General features: G+C 43.8%; 1 protein-coding gene across 6 annotated transcripts in view; it reads left to right on the top strand.

Moving 5' to 3' along the window:
• Rhea (Talin_middle and talin-RS domain-containing protein rhea) overlaps positions 1-26,549 on the top strand; it is a 39,260-nt gene that overhangs the window by 3,966 nt on the left and 8,745 nt on the right. For 2 of the 6 annotated variants that reach the window (XM_076909237.1, XM_076909242.1), the window contains exons 2-9: positions 5,087-5,182; positions 20,634-20,826; positions 21,384-21,788; positions 22,106-22,376; positions 22,575-23,078; positions 23,649-23,746; positions 24,517-24,605; positions 25,565-26,023. In XM_076909237.1, the coding sequence (XP_076765352.1) occupies positions 20,688-20,826; positions 21,384-21,788; positions 22,106-22,376; positions 22,575-23,078; positions 23,649-23,746; positions 24,517-24,605; positions 25,565-26,023 (1,965 nt within the window). In that variant the 5' untranslated portion in view covers positions 5,087-5,182; positions 20,634-20,687. Of the gene's footprint in view, positions 1-5,086; positions 5,183-10,819; positions 10,948-13,059; positions 13,182-20,633; positions 20,827-21,383; positions 21,789-22,105; positions 22,377-22,574; positions 23,079-23,648; positions 23,747-24,516; positions 24,606-25,564; positions 26,024-26,549 lie in introns of those variants that run through there. The other 4 variants (XM_076909238.1, XM_076909240.1, XM_076909241.1 and 1 more) reach the window with 4 other exon arrangements.

Below are 26,549 nucleotides of genomic sequence, written 5' to 3'. Positions count from 1 at the left end.
TTTTTCCGCTACATTACACGAGGTACCAAGAAATTTATTTGAAAGCGGGTGATTGTTCCATTAAATTACCTTCCACGGAGTGGAATTGCTTCGTCTATGTAAGTGATCATTTTTTGACGTAATGATGACTGAAGTGGTATTTCGATGAGGCTTTGAAACACGAATTTTGACCATTTACTCACAATCGTTTTTAATCGTGAGATTTCTTTGGACTGTCGTTTGAAAAATGATAAATTCGTTTCGAAAAAATCTCGACTAAAAGATACGTAAGATTGTATGTCGCTTCTATTTGTCGGCATCACCCTTTTAAATACGAAAATAAATGGAAATGAGTCACGTGTTCTCTACGTTCCCTTGCCGATTTACTTTCACTTTATTTCGTCATCGTCAGACATATCGATATGTGCTTTTGCATTTCTTATTCACGGCGTTACGTAAATTACAGGCTGATCTTTTCATGATACATTTGGTAGAGCACATTTTTACACGACAAGACCAGCAACCGAAAGTTATACCCCTGATACAATTTTTACGTACGTATCCCAAGTTTATTATTTATAATTACAAATGTATCCGTACCTTTTTCGACTTAGACATATTGCTTAATTACACATCGATCGCGACGTACTCGGCGAATCGACGTATGTATCGAGATCTGGTTAAATGGACGATAATCAGGACAGTGCTATTCCTAATCGAAGTGCATCCGAATGATCTACTATTTAATTAATTTGTATACTACACGCGTCTACGCCGTCCACCCACGCAATTAACTAGAACGCGCGGTAGTACTTGGCGCTAATTGCTTTTTCGATCGTACTAAGAAATGCATTTGCAGCGCATGTAAATAAATTCAAAGGCAAACACGAGCATACCGCGGCTCGATTCAAACTGTTAATCGACATCTAATTGTCAGATGTGATCAAAAGTGAGAATGTACGCTAAGAAATTCCCATGTCAGAGACGTCTCAGTAATAATTATAGTAACAGTATTTCAGATACATCTCCATGATACAAACGAAAATTTTTCAGACTATCCTATTGACTATCGCGGTTCTCCGTTGACGATCCTCGTTCGCAGCCATCGTCGCTCACCTGTTCCCTCGCGTCTTATCTCAATTTTCTTCGCGTTTCCGTTCCAACCCCCACGGTCCATCCGTCCGTCGCATTTAATCCGAGATCACCCTTGTTTGCCCAGTTTTAGGTTACAACGCGTCTAATGGATTATCCGTACATTCAGCCCCGGAGTACCTTCCACTACGTGTCGTCGATTCAATGGATGCCCAGCGCGCGCTGCACATAAAAATAACAATGATTCGGTGTTTACCCAACTTATTAGACGATTTTACCGCGCGAGACGAGATCGGGGCGAGGAACGCTTTCAGCTGACGTTTCGATCCTACGCCGGGGACGAACTCCCTTTCAGCCCTTGCCCTCTCCCCCCGAGAACCTTTCCCGTCCAGTTCCCGCACTGCGATCCTTTTCACGATTGCTGTTGCGAACTTTGCCCCATTTAATGGCGCCCCGTTGATTAGCGGAAAGAGTACAAAGCGAGTTTGGTTTCTCGCGTTTTAGAGTTGGTTTAACGTTCGAACTACCGAAACGATGGGCATTCCCTCGATGTATTCCCACAGGACAAACGAATTCTACGAACAAACATTTGCCAACAGTGTTTAAGTATTCGGGTCGTGGATGGACCCGATATCGAAATCTATGAATCTCTTTTGCCTATTCTCGCTCGTCAAATAGCCGGTACTCGTAATGATCGGTGAAGATTTCAAAGAATGTATCCAAAAACCTTCGATGATCACCGACTCGTCGGCAGACCGTCTAATTGACCCTTAGAACTACCAATATCGCGTTGATTCGAACCTCTGCGCGGTTTTTAATCGGCCGTCTGAAACCGTAGACGAGAATCAACAACGAAATTGCAGTCTATCGAGAGATCGTCTATTGATCGATCGTTCGAAGCCGGCAGTTAATCGCGAAATTTTGGCGGAAACGCGGAAGACATTCCGGGGTGGAGGAGGGTCGAGTTAGCAGCGAGAGGGTGACGCCGCGAGAGGGGTCGATCGGGACGGGGCGCGTGCCGATTGATCCGATTTATAGCCGTTATGATTCTCTCCTGTAGCCGTGGCTACGTGTGCAACAAGCCCATTATAAGATTACGCGTTATGAGCGGCGCCGGTGCGCGGCTTTATTAGTTGTCTCTCGCGTCCTTTATTTTTTTCTCTTTCCACGACGACCCAAGAGGGCCTTTATTACGTATTGTTCGCGCTGTTAGCCCATCGACGGGGGCGCATTGTTGGTCCCGGGCCTTTTGGCAGCCTTTCTCGTTCTACGCGCGCAAATCGTACGCTATCGGCGATAAACAGCAACTTGAACGTGAGGTTTTATCGGCGTGTAAATAGGCTCGAGTAAATTATTGAGAATAGGCGGGACTGATTGTACGCGTACGAGGAGAAACGAAAAATGACTCGCAGTCAGTTGCGATACAGGGTATCGGCTGCGGCTTGTGCGTGCTGGACGAAGCTTTTTATCGTGTATTGTTAATAACCGAGTGAGTTGGTTTGGACGAGGCATTCTGTGTGCGCGTAAATTTTCACGAGGGCATTTTTAGTCCGCTATCTGAAGACGAAGTTGTTCACTTGATAACTCACGTATACGTATATCTGCGGCGAGGCAACGTGGAAGTGTTCAAGGAAATCGACGTCGAGCACGTACAGAAATTGCAAATACCCTGAGAACATAAGAGATAACGATACGAACGGAGATCATTTTCGTTCAGTCCGAGAAATGTCGATACATGACAGCAAAAGGAGATTCGTATATTCGCAGTTAAAGATTGAATCGAATTAAGTAAGAATATTACATGAAAGTGCGCGTGGATTCCCAAATTGATCGGTCAGGAAAATTTGCGGCACTGCCACACCCCAATGGTCCGTCCGAGCACCTTGGCGGTGACCTGGCCTTCCTGCGGCTAGAAAATCGAGAATATATTCCGCATTCGTCACAACGACGAGTCTTCTCAGCGCTCGAACACACGGAACAGGCGGAAAAGAGAAAGAGGGGCTGGGGGTTGGAGGGTTGCTGGTGGAAGAGAAGGGCCAAGGGACAGGGAGAGAATGCACGTGTACATGTGAGAAATAGAATCTCGAACTCTCATTGCGGCCACGTAGTTACGCGTATATACGTGAATGTACGCGGGAGAGGGAGAGAGCGATGCCAGGGGGTTAGGTTTGTGTTGGTATATGGAGCCAGCATCACCGGAGCGTCTCGGCGTTGGAGGCGCCAAAGCGTCGTGGCGCCACCCCCGGCGCCCGCCATCACGCCGCCAACGCCAACCTCCCTCGACTCTCTTCAACTCCTCTCTACCCTTCTCTTCGTTATCCTCTCGTCCTCCGCTACCTTTGCTTGGTTCTTCCCTTTTTTTCCCTCTGTTTCTTCTGCTACTCGCTTCCTACTTTCATATGTATTTTATGTCACCGCCGCTTATTATTCGTCTCTCTTCTCATCGCGACGGTCATGTTAATTCTAACATTTGTTCCCGCATGATTCTATTATGAATTTCACTGTCGTCTGCGGTTGATTTTTCGAGGGGATCGTTGAGGTTCTGGGTTCCATTATTTAGGAATTTCATTTTATAATTAAAGTGATTTTATTCAAGCGACAAGGTAACGCTTTCGAAACTGTACGATACTGGGTTCGGTATAAGACTCGAGTAGTTCTCCTTGAGAATACGTCCTTCTTGTTCGAATCTGGTCGACTTTGAAGGAACGTTTTTCCTTAAACCTTCCATTAGTAGAACTCACGTCGACGTATTTTACAATCAATTTAAAACTTCACTCGTACCGCGATTTTACAAACTTCTTTTGATACGTTGGATTCGATTTTTCTCCCGCTGTTTCGTGTCTGTCCGAGATCCATTTGCGTTAATTGTCCTTCATCGTGGCCCGTTCGATGTTTGCTTTAGATCGTGGTGAAATTCGCGAAAATCTCTGCGGCGCCGTCTCGCCTGTTGTCTAGTTGCTCGCGAAAATGGATTTCCCTGGCCCTCTGACGTTTCAGCCGATCCGTAAACTCTCCTGCCAGGCGACGCTTTTTCCTCCTTTCGTTCGTTTTTTCTGCCACGTGCCCCGGGACGGTCGCGTTCCACCGTTTCCATCGGGAAGGAAATTTTCCGCTTCTTCCGCCGTCCTTTCTCTTCGATGCTAATGCCCGCTCGATGCGTCGCACGGGGTTGTTATTAATATCATTTCTTTTCCTCTCGTTCTACCTTTTGTTCCGGCCAAGAATAATTTAACGCTCCCGTATCTGTTATTCAAATCCTGGCCGCGTTTTTCTATTTTCACGCGTTACGTCGCCCTTTGAATTATTTTCATTTCATAACGTTTACGTTTCATTTGCTTCGGTACAGTTTCAAATAAATTGTAATTTCGGAAATTTCCGGAAGAATTCTTCTCACGGAGATACATTCGTTATTATAATATAAATATGCAATGTAAACGATGGTTAATTCAGTCCATCATTTTCGCATCGTAATATGCACTCTCGCGAGTGTACTACAATCACGTAATATTTACAAAAGTATAACAACGAAAGCCAGCAGTAACACGGTTATTAAGTAATAATTACGGGCTACCTGGTGTACATATAAACCAGTAAATACTGCACGATGTAATATCGTGTAACGTTACATTATTGTGCGATAATGTTATCGTTCAAGTGCAGATATGAGTTTTGTATGAGTTAATAATTTTTGTAATCGATGCAAGTTGTTACCGTAAATATCGTATTGCGAAAATAATTATCGAGCCACGTATAAAACTCGCGAGGAACCTTCGGTAATTCAAAAATTTCTTATGCTTAAGGAAGAAAAGATCTCCCGTCATTGGCGTGTAAAATATTTTGAATTTCCTTATTCCTTCAATTTATAAGCATACTTCTCTTGGGATCCTCTGCAAACCTGCAGTTTCAAAGAAATTGAAATTCTTGGGTTGTCGAAGGTCCCTCATTAACAAGAAGAAATTCATAAAATACAATAACGTATAAGGTAATATTGAGTGTAATTGGTTTTTTTCGCCAGTTTACAGAAGCGTCTGAGAAACAAGTTGCAAAATCGTAATCGCACACGTAGACGGGGAACGAGGTATCGCGACGCAAGAAAGGAACGACTTAAACTGTAAGTACCAGCAATATTCGAGTGGTCTCTACCGATTTGCAAATCGCGTCCGGTTCAGTGGCCGACTCGTTTTCGTCAGGGACCTCGTAAAGCTCCGGTACACCCTTCCGCGGCTCTTCCGTGGCCGTCCTCGTCCCTCCAGTACGGCTATGAGTCAGACGAATCGTGAAAGTGTCTACTACCCCCGCGGCATGCCATAAATTCACCCCAACGGGACCATGGACCGCGTCGTGTCCACGAATTTATGTTTATTCCGCGAGACAGCCGGCCGAAGGATCCTTCCCTTGCCCAATATGGAATACTTCTGGGCCATAAGCCCGAAAACGCGATACTTAATTGCGACAAATATGGCCCGTAAAATTTGAATAGGCATCCGGTGATTAGCGAGGGTCCGGCCCGTGTGCACCTTCCTGGCGAATCGCTTGAATTTATGTGATTGCACGCGTTGCTGATTAACTCTGCCGTACCATCTCTTTTTCTTCTTTCCAGAAGCGCGATGATAGAAGTTGATTGAACGAAATTAATGCACGTTAATTTTTTTTTTTTCTCTTTTTGGATTTAGGTGTATAATCCGTTAAGATCTGACCAGGTTCAGGAAATCCAGCAAATCGTTTTAAATCAAACGGTTTGTTTGTTTAAGAGATATCGCGTGTCCTCTAGTTCGAAAAACATGTTTTCGGGCAAACCGCGTTTAAAGTTTCTGGGCACAAATATTATTGTACCAACACCGCGCTATTCAAGAGGGATCGTGGCCGTTAATTTTTTAAATCGCGAAAAATTCTTTCGTACCAACGCTAAGGCGCGGAAAATGTGCAGAATTTTGAATTTTCTACGCGACTGGATAAAAAATTCTTTTCAAGTTATTAGTATAGGGGGTGTGTTTGAGTGTTTCTGAAATGGGCGGAAATTTAGGTGATGGAGCTTAGGCAGTGGATACAGGGAGGCGAGGTGGGAGCGAGGGGGTGAGCACGTTCAGGTGGAACATCCATGAGGTTCGTAAAATTAAATTCTTGGGGGAAATTGAAATTTCGCGTGGAAATGCGAAGGGTTAGAAAGTGGTCCTTGTTGCTAAGACTCTTTACGTTTAGTGCACGATTTGTTTTTTTAGATCTGGTCTTAAATTCATTTTATAGCAGTGAGATTAAGTTTACTTGACGAGCGATACGATTGGTATCCTCGAACTAATCGAGTTGTCTATGAAGAATACGAAATCCAGATAACTGGTAGTTGCTCGAGTCTCGTTCGCAGGAAGTTTATCTACGCGAGGTATCTGGTGCATTGATATAACGCATCCACACAATCGAATATTCCACATGGCACTTTCCATAAATCAAGTAGATCTTAAATGAACCATCGCAAACGACGGCAAAAGTCGAAGATCTCTGGTGACTGATTCCGCTCGTATCTCGGTGAATTATCTTTATTCGTCGGTTCGTGGTTGGTGCAATTCACGCATCTGTCGACCTGCAGCCTGCAGCTCTATTCCTTTTGTTCGCGCGCGGCATTTAATGACTTTCTATTCACGTATCCACGAAGAATATTGTCTATGTTTGGATAATTTACTGATACGCATTTATATAGAAATAGATTCGGTATATTCTCTGGTGAACAATGCATTGGACAAACAAAATCCAAAAACTGGTCGTTTGAAGCAGTGAGGTTGCTAATTTGGCTGTTAACGGGGACACAACTCGACACATTGATTTATCGTGAAGCACAAGGATGATACCCAGAATCCGTGACTCTCAGTGGGGTTAAACAAGCAGCCAATAGTAATGACCCAGACATTTTGGCGCCGATGCTACGAGCTGTTGTACAAAGTCGTCCACTAACAAACAACTACCGCGCCAAGCCTGATCCATGGAGCACTTCCGGTTTTGCTGACGATAGGTTGGAAGTTAGGGTGGATGGTTTACGTAACTCCCTGGTCCGCTTTCTTTTTACTTTTCTTTTTTTATTGCCCTCGTTAAATTCTTGTTGACGATTTTTTATGCGCTCGTTAGACTTTCAGCAACTTGTTTAAATTATTAATTTTTTTTCAAGTTTTTTTTTAATTAAAACTCAGCTGCATTTCAAGGTGTGCAAGTGGTACGTGTACTTAAAAAAAAAAGGAATAAAGCTGTTCGCTTCAAATTTTGTCAGAAAGCACGCTCTGATCCCATGGACACGTTTCCTGTCGACGGATTAACGCGTTCCTCACAATCAGTCCAACCACGGTGTATCGACTTGATCGAGAAGCAGCACTTTCGCGAACAAAATTTTGCATCAGAAGTCGTAGCCATATGGATTTGGGGCGGGACGGTAAGTTAGATCGACAGGCGCATTGTCAGCGCGATTAATCGAACGATAAGTTCGACCGTATACGAACAGAGTGATTGACGCTACCACGATAAGGTTTGATGGCTCCGAGAGAGGGACAGTCCAATCGGGAAAATAAGAGAGGCGGAAGGAGTGAACAAAAACGGAGAAAAAGGGATACTCGCAGCGGGATTCTTAACCTCGTCCCTGAAGAAAACCACCCTGCGCGCTTCCTTTTTTTTCTTTTTTTTCCCTTACCTTCCACCCCCTTTCTTCCTTCCTTCCTCTTGGTCCCCCTTCGCTTCTGCGTCTAACAGAATAAACCGTATCCACCCCTTGTCGTGTTTCCCAATTGTCTCGAGCCACCTTGTGGCTCCTATCAAATGTTTCGATAGCGACCTCGCGGTCCTCGTACTTTTTCCCGGAGATTCTGATTTGTGGGAAAGGATTTAGAGACACTTGTTCGAGGTGGAATTGAAATACCAATTTTACTTTATCTCGTTGCTTTATCTCGTCGAGTTGTTCGTCCCTCTCGAGATAATGAATTTTGCGACGAACAAAATGAATATAAAATTTCGCTGTTTCAATTAAGGACGAAAAGATATACGTGTTGGTGGTGGTGGTGGATCAAGTTATCACTTTGTTGAAATTGCAGGTTCTGCTCCCAGACTTTTTAAATGCTATTTAGATAAAGGTTTTATAGCTAGTAGTAACTCAAAGATGATTGAATTGTTTGTCACGGGGTAGAGATAAAGCAGCCTCTACTGCATTCGGGAAGAATATTACACCGCTTCATGCTTCAATCTTCTCTACTTCTCTGGAACTAATTCATTTTTGGCTCCGGAAGGGTGAATCATCCCCCGCGCTATGACATTTCGCTGGCTTTCGTCTAAACCATTTAATGAATAACCGAAACTTTACGGAAAGCAGTATACTCTTGCAATTTGACATTTAGATCTCTGAAACATTTTATCAGACCTGAAAATAAATTGCAGTTTTAACTGGTAATCAAATATTAGGTAATTCAATTACATTAATAGAGCTTTTTGCTGCAAACATTTGAATAACTACTTTAGATTAAAAGAATCATCTCTTTGCATAACGATCAGTTGCAAAGATCGATTGGATCGAGTGGATTGATTGAAATGAGATAGCCAGATTACAGCTAAGCATTATAATAAATATCGAGTATTAATGGTATTCACTACGGATGTTGGAAAAAAAAAAATGGAAAAAAATGTCGATTTCTGAAGAACGGAAGATTGTATCCTTGCTTCCTAAGGGGGCAAGGTGTTATCATCCCCGTGCTATTTTGCAGGCATTCATGGTCAGCTGGCTGACTTCCGAACGAAAGTGCCGGTGCATAAATTGCCTGTACATCTCAATTCACCCCCCGGGATGGTAACCATTCTCTTACACGTCGTGCTTCTGAGTGACACTCTCCCACCCTACGACGGGCGACCTCCCCCCTGCGAACTCGCATTACCATCCCTTTGCGCCCCCTCGTCCGATAGGGCTCGATTTTCGTCCGACCTTTTGCGCTCCCGCTTTTTCAAATTTCGACACAATAGGAAAGTATTACGCGTATATCTTAGAAATTATAAATATCTTCAATGAATAGCTAAGGGTAGTACCAGTTTGGTTAGAGATTAACGAAACGAATCGTGTTGTAAAAGATTACGATATCTATCTGTTATCCTTCTTCTCTTGATACGGCGAGCAGGAGAATATTATTATTACTCAATATTGCAACCTGAAGCAAACTTCCAGAAATCAGATCAAATTCGTTTACCACTGACACTCCCTAAAGTCCGAGAGGGAGGGACGGTGGTCGGAAAAGGTAATTGTTAACAACTAAAATTTCAACAAACGCGTTGATCGTTCGCGCGCATGTGTGTGCGTGTATCGCGATCCCCAAGAGGGGTTGTAGGGTGAGAGTCCGTTCAGTGGGGGTTGTTGGAAAACTACCACCATCATCGTGGACCAATCCCCGTGTTGTGTCCACGCTGCACTATCGGCGCATGTGCATGGTCCTCCGGTGGTGCCTTCGGTTTGGGTACCGCGCGCAAGGCCGCAGAACTATCACTTCTTTGGCGACAGCCGTCGGGGTAACATCCTTGTTCTCGTCCTAGTCCTCGTCCTAACATCGTTCCCTGGACATCAAGAGCACCAAGTCCTTATCCGTCCTCAGTTTCAGTTTCCAACTCTTCTCTGCCGCATCTTCTTCTTTCTTCCTTTCGGTTCTTTTTAGTTTTCCTTATTCTTTGTTCGTTTGTCCTGAAGAGAAGAGAAGTACGTTTCATTTGTTTTCATTGTTGGTCAGTTCAGTTTCATCCTTGGAGAGTGAATTGATTTCTGACTCTGTTACAAAGGTTTTCTTTTCGGTAGTTCTTCTGGGTTTCTTTTATTCGCACCTCGGGTGCTAAGTTCAGTGTTCTGGTTTGGAAATTTGGAGGCTTCCTTCGAGACTGTCTTCTGTCTTGGTTCTTCAAATTTTTGAAGGTAACATTTTTCTGCTCTTGTGTCTTTCTCTGATCACTCGTATTAATTTTATTTCCGCGAGAAGTGCTGAATTTCTAGCGAATTTTCGAACGAATCATTTCCACGTTTCCAAACACAGAGACACGTCCAGTTCGGTTTTAAAAGTTCGATTCGACATTTATTTCGAAAGCAATTGATTTCGTAGTCGCTTTTAGTCGTTAATTGCTGTTGAACGCAGGGCTGTCGCGACCGGAAAAACGTCTCTCGTGCCTTAAATTGCCGTCCAAATTCGACCTGATGACAATAAACAAACGCTTTCGTTTCGCCTTTACTCCGTTCCGTTTTACTTCAAAACGATCATCTACGATCCCCTCGTGAGCCGTAGAGACGATCGTTCAAAGCCTTAATAAAACTGTGATCTTTTCGATTCATCGAAGTCAAATCGGAATCCGTTCGAGGAGTTTCGATCGAACAATTTTTCGCATCACCTTTCGAGCTTACCTTTACGAATTGGCTTCGTGCCCGTCGCGCGCGAACCAGTTGCCTTAATACGAGTTTAAGGGTCATCGAAACTTCATCCACCGCCCCCACCAATCCCAACCCCTCACCCCTTTCCCGTCTCCCGACATTCCATCCCGAATTTTCCCTCTAATTTTTAACGAAATTTCGACGAAAATCTCGTCCGTCCTCTCCTGTGCCTTCAGAACTTCTGAAAACTTCTCTTACCCTCTGTTCCTCCGCGTCACGAAATTGAAACGAGTGTCTGACGCACGCTCTCTCTCTTTCCCTCCGCCACCGTCTCTCTCTCCCTCACCCTGAACCTGACACACGGGAAACGAAGAAGGAGAAGGAAGATTGAGAAGGTATTTCTGGAAAAAGTTTTGTCGAGCTGCTTTGTGCCACGTATCGTTCGAGAACACGAGCAGAAGAGATTCTCTAATCCGGACGGAAGTCGAGCCGGAGCGGTGCAACATGCGTTTCGACCGGTGAGTAAGAACAGCTTGCTTCGTACACGTGTCCATGCCACCTCGTAATAGCAACGTAAGTTGTCGTAACGTTGTTTGTCCTGCTTATCCGTAGTGTGCGTGTATCCTGCGTGTATTGATATCTTGAAGTTTGTAACAGTAGAATATTTTAGAAATTTAGCTAAGTCAATTTTTAACCCTCTTCTAGCGTAAGTTACAGTGGTTAATGAACGAGTGAGATCACATATCGAAAAATAATTTAAGGTGTCGTTTCCTGGGTTTTATTTTCTAATTTACATCTTTATCTATCCTTTCTTAAACAGCGAAACCATCGATTTCCAAGTGGAAAAATTTTTCAGCACAAACCTTTCATCCCTATCGTTTCGTTTTCCAATCGAAACATCCCTGAAACGGATAGTCCCCGGCAAATTCGATCGTCTGAAATTGCTCGACATTTCATTTCGTATTCCAAGAATCCACATCGCGTGCGAACGCGACGAACGTCCCATCGGTTGGCGATATTAAAAATAAATTTACCGGGCAAGCGAACAAACGAGACTCTTTCATCCGGACAAAGCAATTGATTGCCGTGAAACAATCAAGATAGGGAACTCAATTATCAGAGGTAGGGGGAGGGGCGGGATGGATCGCGACAGAGGATCTCGATGGTCTCGAAATCAGATAGTATAATGCGAGGGTCAACTTTCATCCACGCTCCCTTCGCCGGTATCGCTGTACGGACAGGGTGGTAATGGCCACAATAGAGGGATTCCTGAGAGAGCGCATCTTTTTTCGGCCACAATTAAATTGTTCTTCCGGATAAATCAAAATAGTGGATTCCTCGTCAACCGAACCCCATGCTTCTTCTGCCCAATTAGTGGCCTTGCGGATCGCAATTAGCCGACGTATTGTGTTTCACTTGATTCTCCTTGCGAGGGTTGAAAAGTGTATCTCGCTGGTATTTGGGGTTCGTCGAATGGTTATTGGCTGTGATAACGTGTTAACTTGACGATCATTCTTAGATTCAGCGTTGTGTAGCAAAGTGTAGGGTAGGATAACGTAGGGCTTTACAATTGGGAAGATTATCTTCGCCTTCTGTCTATTTGTAGGTAGAATTGCGCTATGGGGTTGGAATATCTGATTATATCGAATGAAACGAAAGAATAATTGATTGCAATGTTTTTTGTGTGACTGGAAAATGTGAAATTTTGCCTTTCCTCCATTGCAATAGAGTATTAAAATACTGCATTTGAGAATTCAAAGGAACGTTTGCGCAAGTTTCACAAACTCCCTTCAAAATATCCATTTCTGCCCCTCTGTTACAACGAACTAAACTAAATCCAATAAATACACACCGATCTTCCCCTCCCTCAAATTCGCTGATCCGTACAAACCTTTCATCCTTAAAACCAGCCTATCGACACGCCAAATACTTTAAATCCCCAAAACCATTCCCAATCTCAAAAATTACCTCTATCTTCCATAAGAAATCCACCGAATAATATCAAATCCAAGTTAAATCCAACGTTCAGCGATTTTCCAATAAGACCATCAAGTTCGATCCTTACATTCTATCTTCGAATCTCTAGAAGCATGAAAAAAAAAAAAAAAAGAAATTCATCATCCCCGTCTTTCCGAAGGTGTCGCCGAACCATTTCCACGGGTTTGAAACGACAAACATCCCCCCTGCGTTCCCGCTTCCCACGGACGTCCGACGAAAACAGAGAATTTGTTCCGGCTCGCACGCTGTTCGAATTTTCCACGGCCAGTTTACGGGGGTGTGTTACTGGGGCAGTAGTGCGCAGAAGCTCCGGGCATCCCCAAACGCGAACCCACCAGGACGCCCCTGTCGTCGCGTTACCACCACCCGCAGTCGGTCTCCGTCGCTCGTTCGAGGCATCTCCCTCGTTCTCGCTCGCGCACCCTCGCGCACCCTCGCCCTACCATCCCTTACGACACGAGGGGTGGTTCCCCAACGGTCCTCTCGGCTACATTCGAGCCTGAACGCGGACCACGACGCATTCAGTTCCCGATCGCCAGTGAAACGACACGACGCGTGCTCCTCTCGTCCTCGCGTAGCTGTTCCGTCGAACCATCCGGGTGCTCGCGTGTGTGCCTTCGAACAGTAAGCTCCAGTCGGTCGTTCGGTCGTGACGTGTCGGTTATTTCGTGGACGACCGTCGAGGATGGAACGTTGTGCCGGGCTTTGTAAACGTCTACGCCAGATGGATCCTGGACTGTGATCAGGTGACGAGGTATGCATGTAGTCGTGTTCTCTCTCGGTTCGTGGCCAGGCGAACTCGATGACTCGAGGGTGCTCGTAGTCGCGTGTGGTGGTGCAGATGGTGCGACTGATTGGGTGCTACTGGGCTCTCTTAGCTTCTTCGTTTATTTGATTTTATTCCGTACTGTTCTACCATACCATTTCATCTCTTTTGAATTTCTCTCTTTTTCAAATGTGAGGATACTTATAATTTTTTTTATTCGAGTTTATACATGGGTTTGTCGAAGTGTTGTATGGTCGTCGTTGGTATCATTCTCTACTGGTTTCGTTGCCTTTAAGTGATGTACTTAGATGTAATATTCAAAGTTTATGTGATATTTGTGTTGGAAGCTTGAACCAATACGGGGGTCTTTCGAGCAGAGCAGCTGATCGGGATTGCACATGGGTTTCTAGAAGTCTCGTGAGTTCTTTGTTACTTGTGCAGCGAGCAACGCAAGCGTTCGAGCTATGGTATTTTAAAACCGATCGTGATATTTATATTAATGGAATTGAATTTAATATAGAGTTTGAAGTTCGATCGAAACTATGCACCGCGTTTGTACATGGCCAGTATTCGTACGTGCTATTTGCATACTTTGTTGAAACAGTGAATCGGTTTTGCGTTACCATTCAGCTTTGTATTCGTTTATTTTTTGAGCAATACTATTTCGAACCCCCTGAAGTCTAATTTCACGTTTTAATTATAGAGCTCTTTCATTGATACGCCTATTCAGGGGTAGTTTGAAACGATTAAAAGTTTTTTAACTGTCTCTACTTTCATGTAGTACTACCATGTAGTGGACGCAGTGCTATCATACTTATATGCTTAGTTTTAATCGTATATTCACATTTTTCAACTTAATAGAAATATACACGCACATTTCTCATTTCGAGACACAGTTTCTTGTTTCGGGATGTGGCTCGTATTTTTAAATCAACGTTCAACTACCTATTATCATGTATATTAAATAACTCTTGATTAAGGTAAATAGATTCAGGCATTAAGAAGTTAGATGGGAACCTCGAGTGTAAGTGAATCCATTATAAGGTAGCCGTCATACATGGCCTGCAATTTCTATTCATGAAGTGGTGGAGACGAACGCATAAGTTTATTAGTTCTTAAATATTTAAACCGCAAAATTAGTCGAAGACTTTTAAGTGAGGATCCTGTGAAAACGCATTATTACAGTCGAAAGCGATCGTAACTTTTTTCGAATGCATCTTTATTATCCATTCAATGATTATTAATGGAAGCCTCAATCGAGTGATAAGCTTTCCCATTTGCAGTCCGCAGAACCGTAACTGGGACAGGTCATATCTCCTTTTCGGTGGAAAATAGAAAAAAACCGGTGGGCGAAAAAGTTGAATGCTTTAACGAGGTCTAACTTTCTATAATCGTACTTTTTCCAACGGGCGCAACTGTGCAGCTGGAACGTGCAATTGCATTCGTCATTCGAATAGAATCCCGCCACTTTTTTTTTTTTATATAAATCGATTCCTTTTATCATTCGGTATTTCAACGTTTCTTTTCCCTCGAAAGGAAAATAGTTTGATAAAATAAAGAGAAGGATGTTACGTCTCACGTTACAAGTATTATTTAACAGTAAGTAAATTTATTACGATCTGTCTCCCGTTTAAGAGTTACGAAGCTTCGCGTCCAATATATCCTCTCGTAGGTCGAAGTTCATCCCTTGTCCGACAAAAAAAGGGAGAGAAACTGTAGAAGTCGATAAGAATTTTACTCGGATGAAAGAGTTGACGGGCGAAAGAAGTTCGTCCGACTGTTTCAAAGACGGCTGAAAGTTGAAGCGAAAAAACAGCGGGATGTCGGTTTTCCCGGGAGGGTTGTAAGTTAATAAGTCATTCGAACAGCTCGTAACAGGGTTGGTGCTTACGGGCCGGGTCGTTCTCGGCGAACTCTTGGCTGAACGCAGGGACGTTCAAAGAAAAACTGTGCCATCGGACACTGTTGAAGAATCAATATTTGCTCGGGCGAAAGTGTCTCGATGCTGCACGCTGATAATTACCTCGAAAGAAGCTTTAACGTGCCCCTAAACCGTCGCCGTGGAATGATTAACACTCCGCGAATGTTTGCGCCCCGAATTCATTTTCGCGTTTCGATATTAATTTGTGTACAATAGAGAAGTTAACGCCGTAATTAGTACCGAGATGACTCAAAAATTTGCTAAACGTTCAAACAACGCGATGCACACTTCAAATACAGTAAAAGATTATCTTTGGCTCGTGATACACTATGCACACATTATAAAACAAACATTCGAAATTTCAAAAGCGAAAACTTTCCGTCTCCTTGCAACTTGCGCGATGCGCTTTTATGTTGCTCTCAAGTTTCGTTTCAAGATATTGCAAATACTGGAGTATAGGTAGAGTAATCCGTGAATAGACAGGATGGAGAAGAACGAGTGGAGGCGATCTAGCTCGATTAATTCTTTCTGACTTGGTAATGAGTAACGGCACGTGAGATCTCGTTGCGTTATCACGATGAAACGCGATACATTTTATGCTCGCTAATTCAGGTCGCGCTTCTTCAATTACTGTTTTCAGTCGATCTAATTACACGCAGTACAGATCGTAATGTATAGCTTGATTCGGAAAAACGGTTGTTTATTCTCCCATGAAGGCAATCAGCCTTTACGAAACATCAAATTTTCTCCGATCACCCTCCACTTAAGCCACCCCAATATTCACCTGAAAGCACTTGCCCAGAAGCCATTCGAACGTCCCGAAAAGCCTGCGAAACAATCTCTGAATCGATCCGCGTTCGCTTCCACAAATTCATTTTGTGTCAGTGTGTCGTTGACTGCAGGCGCGAGGCGTCGCGACGAGTCGGTACGGAAGGGGAGGTCCACGTGGCCCACCGGCGAGCAAGGACGAAGGGTGGGCTTTCGAAGAAGGCGAAGCTCCGTCGAGCGTCGATGAAGTTAAAAAAGCTGACGGCGTTACTTCCGACACGACGCTTCGAGATGGAGCACGAGCAAGTGGCACGCCGTGTGCAGCACCAAAGTAAATGGCCCTAAGTGGTCCCTGCAATCTCGATGGCCATTGATCGCCGAGGAAAGCGAAACAATCCGTCGTGTTCCTTCCGTCGAGCTTTCCTCCACGGACGAAAATGCACTTTCCGTTTCTTCTTCTACGTTCGGACGTTGGTTTGCGCGTTAAAATTCGGGACATTTAAATTTTCCTCTTAAAATGATACGTAAAACGCTTCAGAGAGACAGTCAGGCACCCTGTATGGGTGGCAGCCAACAAGAATCGAGTTTAAACAGCGAATTAACGGGGAGATTAACCGGAAGGTTATTTTTCACACTCGTTGTATCAACAGAACGGGGATCCACGTGATTGGTACGTATGCCAGGATCCATTAAGGGAGGGACTGAACCCCTGATTACCGAATCTTGTAGAGCGTGCATAATCGTGTCTTCGTTACCTCGTACAAATCGGTGGACCCTCATTTACTTCCCCGTCACTCGTCATCTCCGTGGAAACAGATTAATGTCTAAATTTAGCGGCTGCGATTGATCCGTTTTTGGTTAACCCGCGAATCGTGTTGTTTTTTTATTTGTTTTCTTCCGTTTTCCATCGCCTCTGCCGTCTGTCGATATCGACGTGACCATCATTACCGATAGGGTGCTCATTGCTTCAGGTTTTTATATGCGTCCGACATTTCACGTATTTTTTTTCCATTTCCATCACTCATTTGCATACCATCTCTATGGTTTTTCTTATTGATCTTTCGTTTCATTATTCTTGTACTTTCCACGAGTCACTTTCATAGTAGACTGTTGATAGTAATTAATGCGCGATAGCGATAATGTCTGTGTACTCGTAATTTTCCTTAAGCGTTTCTTAATCTCACGGCTCTCTGATTTCATACATCAGCGGCCTTTCATTCACTTAGCGACAAAAATATCGGTGACCTACTCTTTAAACGATGAAACCGCATATTTCATCCCGTGAGAAATTTTTTCCAGACTGACCCCAAAATATTCATTCGTAAGGTCGTTTGGTTAGGACCGTGACCGTTTCACGTGCTCTACTTAAAGGTCTCGACGCTCGCTTGGCAGACAATTTTCGGCTTATACGGCGACACTGGAAATGCAACACGATATCTAACGAAGCTCTGCCACGTGAAAACAAATATCTACGCGATACGTCTCTCACAGTTAATTCCACGAATCGACCTCGTACAAGAAGTATAATAAAACAGTTTGTAAGAAAATATGTACGCGTTAAGAACGCTTGACACGAGGTTCTAACCGTGCAAAGAACGATTCGAATGATGCCGAAGCGCATCGCAGCTGCATAGCTGCGCCCATTGAGTCGACCCAATTGCAGTTAATGAGGTCATTCCTCTAAATACATTCCATGGAAATTGGAAAGTGACGTACTGCGGTCTACTGGAGTAACTTTGCGGACAACCGATCAATTGTCTAACAAACAGTGAGCCATTTCAGAAAAATGCGTCGCTTACTACATTCTTCTCGTTTCTTTTTTCTCAAGCGGAAATTTGATAAAAATAGCCGACTCCTCTTTCCAATTGCTGCTTAGTCGAGTTAAAGTCAGGAAGATGAACGGGATATTTAAATAATTCAAGGACCACTTTTCCTTGATGCGAGAGACATTTAAAGGGATCTCTGTTAGTCAAATGTATCAAAGATCGATTCATTCGTAAAGGGGTGTGTATAAAAGGTATCAACGCAACAACAACCAATGACAAAAAGGGGAAATGGAAAACAGTGGAAGGAAAAAAGGACGGGCCGAGAGATTAAAGAGAAAAGGCGCACCGTTGAAAGTCAATAAAGAGATAACAAAGATAGTGGCACGGCGAGAGAAGTGGAAAGCGAGACACGGCGGAGACAATAACGCCAACGACCTGAACGAAAAAACGAGAAAGGGGGGAGAAATAAGACCAAAAAAAGCTGGAAGAAGAAGAAGGGGGGACAAGAAGCAAATAAGAAGCAAAGCAAAAGGAAGCGGGGTAGGAACGGAAAATTAGATACGTAGGGGGCAAAAATAACAGAACGGGACAGGGGATCGGAGGGGGATGAAAGAAAGTTTTTCAACCGGGGATGGTGGAGAGATAGAAATGCCGTAACGGAGACGCGAAGGAAGAGTGGGAACAAGTGAAACGGAGAGGAGAAAATGAAAAGAGAGACGCGCGCAGAGGGTTTTCGAGGGGTTGGCGAGGGAGCGGAGAACTCGTAAGAAGGGATGGTCTGGGGTGGTTGTGCTTGAGTTTGACACAGTCAGAGACCGGCGTTGCCAGGCAACCTCTAAGGGTGGAAGTCCACATTGGCGTAGGGTATACTTGCGACGAATTTATGCGCCTGGACCACCCCCTGATCTCCTATCGAGGCGCGTATGAAAAAAAAAAGGAAGAAACAAGCCGAGTAAACGAACGGAACAGCCTATAATTGGCGGCCTCCGCTCGCTCAAACGATCGTGCGCCTGTGGTATATTTTTTACGGAAATGGCAAGTGTCCTTTTCCCCCTGTGAGTTCGATTGGGAATTGTTCAATTGTTAAAAAATGTGAACGAGTATGGATGCTTTTATGACACGATATTATAACGTGGTGACTAAGAACTAATAAAGGTATAGGTGACATTAAACTTCAGTTGACAAGTCATTGAATAAACGAGATTGCCAAGTATGTGGTCAGAGATACGACTGCAGTAAGGGCCTAAATATAGATTTCATACATCCATATCTATATTTGAATATTGCAATCTTTTATTATATAGCGATGGATATTCCTAATCTCTCTTAGAAAATTGAGAAATTGATAAAGAATCGCATTCTGCTAGAGATAGCCCGTTTCATCGACAATGGACTTAATCGTCTAATTAACTTTTCAATCGAGATACCAAAAAATTGTCTGGACCCCTCGTTATCGTCAAAGAGAAACCAACACGAATTGTTTTAGCTTCAGTAAATAAATCATACAGTTAATCAAGTTTGGAAAGGGAGACGCGAGACACCGCGGAGTCTTTCTCGTCAATGTGATTTATTGTACAGACCGCGCGGGTATTATTGGTAACTTGTTGATGCAAACAGAGCGTGACGGGTGGTATTTCTCACCGCGGGGAGTAAATGAGAAAGATTCGTTTTCTCGGATCGATTTAATTAGCCCGGGCCGGGCTGGTGACAATTTATTTTTATTAGCCGAATACGCCGTGACGCGTGGGGTAGGTTCTACGCCCGTGCTGGATCCCACGCTGCACGCTGTGGCAAATTCAATGGCAAATGTACCATACCACGGAAGATCAATATGTAGACAGGAGTCTCACGTTGGCTTCCGCTCTCATTCGATACAGGGATATTTTTAATTCGTTGCTCTGTCGCGTTCTCCGTCGAGAACCCATAGAAAATGTTGGAACGCTGAAAAATTCTCGCCCTCTCGATATTTCTCTAATTTTCACCGGTAAATTGTACATCAATATGCGTATATCTCGCAGTGGAATGCGAAGAAGTTAATTTCAGTTGGTAAAAATTACTCTACTCGCTTCGAGATTCGACTCTATTCGAATTGGGCACCCGAAAACGTTTAATTCGCGATCATCAACCGGAAATTAGACCGCGCAAGAAGTGAAATTAAAGGGCGGTCCGATCGTAACCCTGACAAGAACTGCGTGTCCGTTGTTTTACAATAACGCGCAATTACGCGAATGGCTAGAACGGTGACCCGTAAGCGGGCACAATGCTCGGCCCCTTGCAACTTGTTGCACCTGATTCAACGGTAAACCAGAAATCGCATATACGCGGAAAGTCCTCTACGGCTCGTAACGCCGTCGAACGTTTCGACGATCGCACACCCGTTATTAATACCGACTCCAGTAATTACGGATGGACGTGATTGCCATGCGTGCGTCAATGTACTCCGCGTCTATCATCTGCGCGAGCCTCACTTTTGTTTCCTCGTATACGCGTTTCAACGAGAACGAGAGATTTTTTTTGGAGGGAGAATTAGGGGTTAACAGGGGTTAAATGTGCCTTTCGATGATCAAGGTAACGTTATTGGACGGACGGTGAAAGGAAATTGAAATTCGACGAAACGTGTTTCAGTCTGATGTTATTCTTTGGACAAAATTCTGGTGATTTCGTTCGGTTGCTTTCAGTCGTGCGATTGGTCTGGCTCATTTGAGTTGAGGAGGAATCGACTACGGATAGCGGTTCCAAGATCGATCTGTAGTAATGAGATGTAAATCTAGCGTGGAAAAGGAAACCTGATTTGCGACTGAAATTGGTTTCCTTCTGGAAAAATTCAAACTAGACGAAATTATTCGTGATGCACTGTTTCCTGTGATTCGTATTAAAATGTACACTTTACTACCTTCGTTTCGTTATTGTGTTGAATTTCGACGGGTTGATGAAGAAGGGAGGAAAAATTGTAGATGCTAACCCCCTTTCTTTTTCGTTTTTCAGCCGAGTGATTCCGGTGGTTTTCGTGCGCGCAGAAGATCACCCTAGGCAGTCGCAATGGCCACCTTATCCTTGCGTATCTCCATCCCGGAGAAAAACGCCACGAAGATGATGCAATTCGACCCGAGCACATCCGTTTACGACGCTTGCCGTATTATCAGAGAGAAACTCGCTGATGCGAGTAACATGGCCCAACGTAAGCTCCTACTTGCCCCTAAAATATTCAACGACGTTGTACTGACGAACGTTGTCAGTTTGCACTTTTTTTCTTTTCGTTGAGAGTACTCGCACAATTTGTCCATGGAACCCACTGTTTCACCTTAATTACGCGGCACGGATAACTTCGTCGGTAACTCCGAAACTTTCTGAAAGTCTCAATCTACTGAGCCACTAACTTCTTAATCTCCGCCGACCAATTCAAAGTTGAAGCCAAACGAAATCCTTTTACAGAATCCTAACAAACAGCTCACCCACTGTTCGAAAAAAAGACGAAAAACAGACGAAACTCGGGTTACAATCCAAGTACAATAAAGACACACGATGTAACTGAAACTCTAACAAACCGTAGGTTACAATTTCTAATATCAACTTTGCTTATACCTAGAACAGAACGTTAAGCCAGTGGAACAGCTACCCCTAACATGTCCAACCACTAAAAACATGTTCTAAAGCGAAGGTTTAATAAACGCACGAGTACTTGACGTATAACCCTGAACACAACCGTAATGGGCACATTCCTCTCTGCGTCCACAGCGAAGGACTACGGATTATTCCTTGCTGACGAGGACGTGAAGAAGGGCGTTTGGCTGGAGCCAGGCCGGAACCTCGATTATTACCTCCTGAGGAACGGCGACCTGCTCGAGTACCGGCGCAAACTGCGTACCCTACGCGTGCGCATGCTGGACGGAACCCTGAAGACGTTGCTGGTGGACGACAGCCAGGCGGTCGCCAATCTGATGGTGGTGATTTGCACGAAGATAGGCATCACGAACCACGACGAGTACTCGTTGGTGCGGGAGCTGCCCGAGGAGGAGACCGAGAACCAGAAGCCGGGCAGCAATCTCGGCACCCTCACCCTCAAGAAGCGGAAAGAGGAGAAAGGCGAGAGGGACGCGAAGATGGATCAGTTAAGGAAGAAGCTTAAGACCGATGACGAAGGTGAGCCACCACGCGGGCCTTAATCTGCGAGCGATAAAAACTCGTCGCGAGAACTTTATGGGCGACAGGGAGGGGGTTCAACCGAGCGGTCTTGAATTCGCTAAATTCGTGTACTTTCCTTCTTGGTAGTAGTGAAAGATATCGAACTGAGATTTGAATCGCGTGTTTAGTGGATTTTACTAATGTTCGTATGGTAAGATTGAAAAAATATCGCTCGGCTGTTCGAAGATGCAGTTTTCTTATTTTATCCGCGTTGCGCACGTTTGAGATAAGAAGAATTTTAATTGAGAAAAGGAAACGCTGTTTTCTTCTTTCAGTAAATTGGATAGATCCCAGTAAGACGTTGCGGGAGCAAGGAATAGACGAGACAGAAACGGTGCTGCTGCGGAGAAAGTTCTTCTTTTCGGATCAAAATATCGACAGCCGAGACCCGGTGCAATTATCTCTTTTGTACGTTCAAGCAAGAGACGCAATTCTAGATGGCACTCATCCGGTTACTCAGGAAAAAGCTTGTACCTTCGCTGGGATACAATGCCAGATCCAGTTCGGCGATCACAAGGAAGACAAGCACAAGCCAGGCTTCCTCGAGTAAGTTTTCTGATAAGAAATATTGATTTCCTCCATTTCTAGTTGTCGCAGTAGTTACTATCCATTCCCAGTGCATATCTAGATATTCTTTCCGTTTCTAATTGTCATTTAATGTTCAGAAATCGAGTTTAAAAATTGCTGACAACATTTTCTTCGAATATCAACCACCAGTATTTTTCCATTCCTCTTCTTTTGCAGCCTTAAGGAATTTTTGCCGCAGTCCTACTTGAAGGTGAAGGGTATCGAGAAGAAAATTTTTGCGGAGCACAAGAAACATCTCGGCCTTTCGGAGCCTGAGGCCAAAGTGTTGTACACGAAAACGGCGAGATCGTTGAGCACCTACGGCGTGACGTTCTTCCTGGTGAAAGAGAAAATGAATGGGAAAAACAAGCTGGTGCCTCGTTTGCTCGGTGTCACCAAGGACTCCGTCTTGCGGCTCGACGAGAAAACGAAGGAAATCTTGAAGACCTGGCCACTGACTACCGTCCGACGTTGGGGTGCCTCTCCGAACACGTTCACACTCGACTTTGGCGATTACTCGGATCAATATTACAGCGTGCAGACCACGGAAGCGGAACAGATCCTTCAGTTGATTTCTGGCTACATCGACATCATCTTGAAGAAGCAGAAAGCTAAGGATCACTTCGGCATCGAGGGAGACGAGGGTTCAACTATGGTCGAAGACAGTGTATCGCCTCTGAAGTGAGTATCGCGTCTGAAGCGACTTTTGGTGGTATTTAATTGTAACAAATAGTAGTTACCATTAAAATTAGAAAACAGTTAATCTCTTCAACATATCTTCATTTTAGAATGATATCGGTCAAGTTTTCTGGTTAGTGTAGCTAGAATTTTATTTAGATCAGGGCAGTGTCATTTTTTCTAGACAGCCGTTGCCACGTGTCTCTATTTGTACAGCAGAATCAATGCTCTCAATTGTACTAATTTCGTTAATTGAAGTAACGATGAAAGTTGTATTAGAGCACTTATTGAAGTCGATAGATTGAGACTCACTTTTCAGTCTTGTTTTGCTTAGTGGACGTTCAATCTCGTTACTGAGAAGACTGTTGATATTTCTCTGTCTCTCTTTTTTTATTTCGCTTCTTTTTAGTTTTTACGATAAAACGATACAATGGAGGAGTTTTTGAGGCAAAAACAACGAAAATATTTAGAAGCAAAGGCGAAAGAATATTTGAAGTGAACTAATTTTCATGTCCTTCTCTTCGTTGTTGCAAACATCAAAATAAAATTTTCTATTTCTTTTGTTCTTTACAGAGCAACGATTATGCAACACGAAACGAGCAACGTGGGCAAAGGAAACGTAGAAGCTGTGTCAGTCGCCATACCAGCAGTCATGAGAGCCGGTGGAGAAGGTAGGAGTCCATCAATTATATTTTCCTATCATTTCATGTATCACAAAATCAGTGTCTTCAATTATAGTTCAATCTCTAGATTATTAATGCTATCATTCGAGAACGTTTAAATTCGAGCGTAATATCACCTTTCAAAAATCAAGTCGAACAGATCTTGAACAAGTTCTAGAAATAAGACACTGCATTTTGGTATCGCCATTTAACGATCCATAAGATGTTTAGGAATACGTATCGTGTTTGCGCGCTGATAAAAAAAATATCTGCGGTTATTTGCTTCTTTACTTTTTAAATCAAAATTATTCTCTTGTTTAGAATCAGTTGATTAGCTGAAACGGCTCCATGAATTTTATCGCAACGTTTATTCGTTGCGAGCGGTAACAGCTACCAAATACCAACTGATTTTAAGCACGAAACAGTAGTTCGATTATCGCAAAATTCTCAGACGCGTCGCTTGAATCAAACTCTCCGTTCCGACTCTCCCAGACCGACCAGACGAAACCACAAACGAACCACGAATATACAAATCCCAGCACGGCTGCTTTATTGGTCGTTCTTCGTTTCCCATAATAATTTTGTACATACGCGGCCACTATTTATTTCTCTCCTCTGATCCTGCGTGTAAGAGACGAGATCTCGCGCTTATCCGCGACCAAACCTTGTCCCGCTTCGCAATTCACGGAACCGATCTGCGCGGGGCATAGCCAGCCTCTCGATCCCGCGGATCGATCCATGTAAATACCACACGGATAGTTGCATGATACGGTTTATAGGGGCTCGACCATATGGGACCGGGCACATGGGCGGTGCTCAATACACGACTGTCAGCGGCCAGGTGAACATCGCTCACGCTCCACCGATGGTAAGATCTATCAGAAACACAATAGGCTCTTGCTCACGTCGAATTCTCAGTGTTGCGCGCGTCTTCCTACCGATCCATGCAGCCTCTTGCATTCGGTTATCATAAATTGTGCGCGTCAGGGCTAGGCTGTTGATTGGGTCTTGGAATGAAAATTGGAAATTCAAAAAGATTGCTTACTCGATACGGGATTGATCGACGAAATTTGTCTCAATTTTGATGGTTCAGTTTTAGTAGCTGTTTTCGAAAGTGGATTGAAATTATTTGGTAAGGGACACTGATCGTTCGCTTCAGCAAGAGTTGAACACCGCAGCATCGTTATAGCAGTAGCTTAGTTCGATCATATTTGTATGGATCGCAGCTAATATCGACGGTACATTTAAGCAGTAGAGAATGAATATGATAAAGTACGATTTTGTTGCACGACGAAGCTATTTCGAAAGCGACTAATTGACGGTTAAATTTATTTTCATGCTAGGCGCCTTCTATTGCGGACACAGAGTAGGTACAAGATGATAAAAATTCTGATTATTGGCCCTTATAGAAACACCCTATCTTTTTTTTTTATTTTTGTAATTGAAACGTAAAATTCATTCGAATTGTTCAACTTTTAATAGAATTCGATTGATCTGTTGTAAGAATTTTTTGTTGTGTAGTGCGTACAGATCCGTGCAATATGCAGTTTCCTTCTTTTTCTTTTGTAAATCCGTCATTTTAAGAAAGGATCACGTTTAGTAGCAATACTAACTCTATTGAAATATGGGTTCGAAGGCGTTCTCTTTCTTTCGTAATGTTCAGTTACGTGGTCTAATTTGATTACTCGAAAACTCGAAGAAAGGAATAATTTCGAATCGAAAGAAATCGAGCGCCTTCGAACGTTCGTAACCACCGATACTAACACCGCACCGTTCGATATCAAGACGTGAACCACGGGCGTCTAATTGAACGAAAATCGCAACCAGGTGCAACAAACAAAAGTCACATCCGTCCTGTCCGAACCACAACGTGCCTTATTGTCGACGATCACCGCCGGTCACGAGGTGATCCACATCGCGGAGACCGAGCTCTCCTGCAAGGCTGAGCTGCCCGAGCTGGGCAACGATCCGGACTCGTTGAAATGGATCGAGCAAACGATCGACACGCACAAGCAGAGCGTCGGCTCGCATATCGCCGCGATGAACGCGGCGACGGCCCAGGTGGTCACCCTGACCTCGGGCCCAGCGGACGACGTGGATCACACGGCGGTGGGCGCAGCGATCACCACGATCGCCACCAATCTACCGGAGATGACCAAGGGCGTCAGAATGATCGCGGCCCTGATGGACGACGAGTCGTCCGGTGACAAACTGTTGGACGCCGCGAGGAAGCTCTGTTCGGCGTTCTCCGATTTACTGAAGGCCACGGAGCCGGAAACCAAGGAGGTACGATGGATTGTTGGATTACTTGTATCTTTTTTTTCTTTTTCTTTTTTTTTTTGAGTAATATTGGATAATCATGGTTTCTTAATACTCGATCTGATCGTTTCGATGATTGTCTTGTATATACGTGTTGTGACTTTTTATGCAGCCTTTCTATGTAGCGCTTTCTTCCTACGAACGATACGTAAGCACATTTATTCGAGAATATTATGGAATGTCGCAAGTTATTGGAAAATTCTCAGTTTTTATGAGTCCGTTGTGCACATTTCCATTTGTGCTTCATTTTCAATTATGTTATACAGTATGGACACAGTGTAAACCTGCAGCTTTTTAAAACAGATTCTGTCGTTATTTCTTTTTCGCACTGCAGATAGATTACAAAGTTTCAAAGCTTTTACATTTTCACATTTTTCACGTTAGCTAATCTGTGTGTAGTACAGTTACATGTAACGATAACAGGAAAATAGATCAGCGATTACAAATGGCTTTACCAGTAATTAAAATAGTTTCACTTTTGTTTGGTATGTAA

This window comes from Xylocopa sonorina, chromosome 1 (assembly GCF_050948175.1).
Source record: "Xylocopa sonorina isolate GNS202 chromosome 1, iyXylSono1_principal, whole genome shotgun sequence".
Lineage (NCBI taxonomy): Eukaryota > Metazoa > Arthropoda > Insecta > Hymenoptera > Apidae > Xylocopa > Xylocopa sonorina.
The sequence above is the reverse complement of the archived record's forward strand: the minus strand, read 5'-3'. Positions and strand labels throughout refer to the sequence as shown.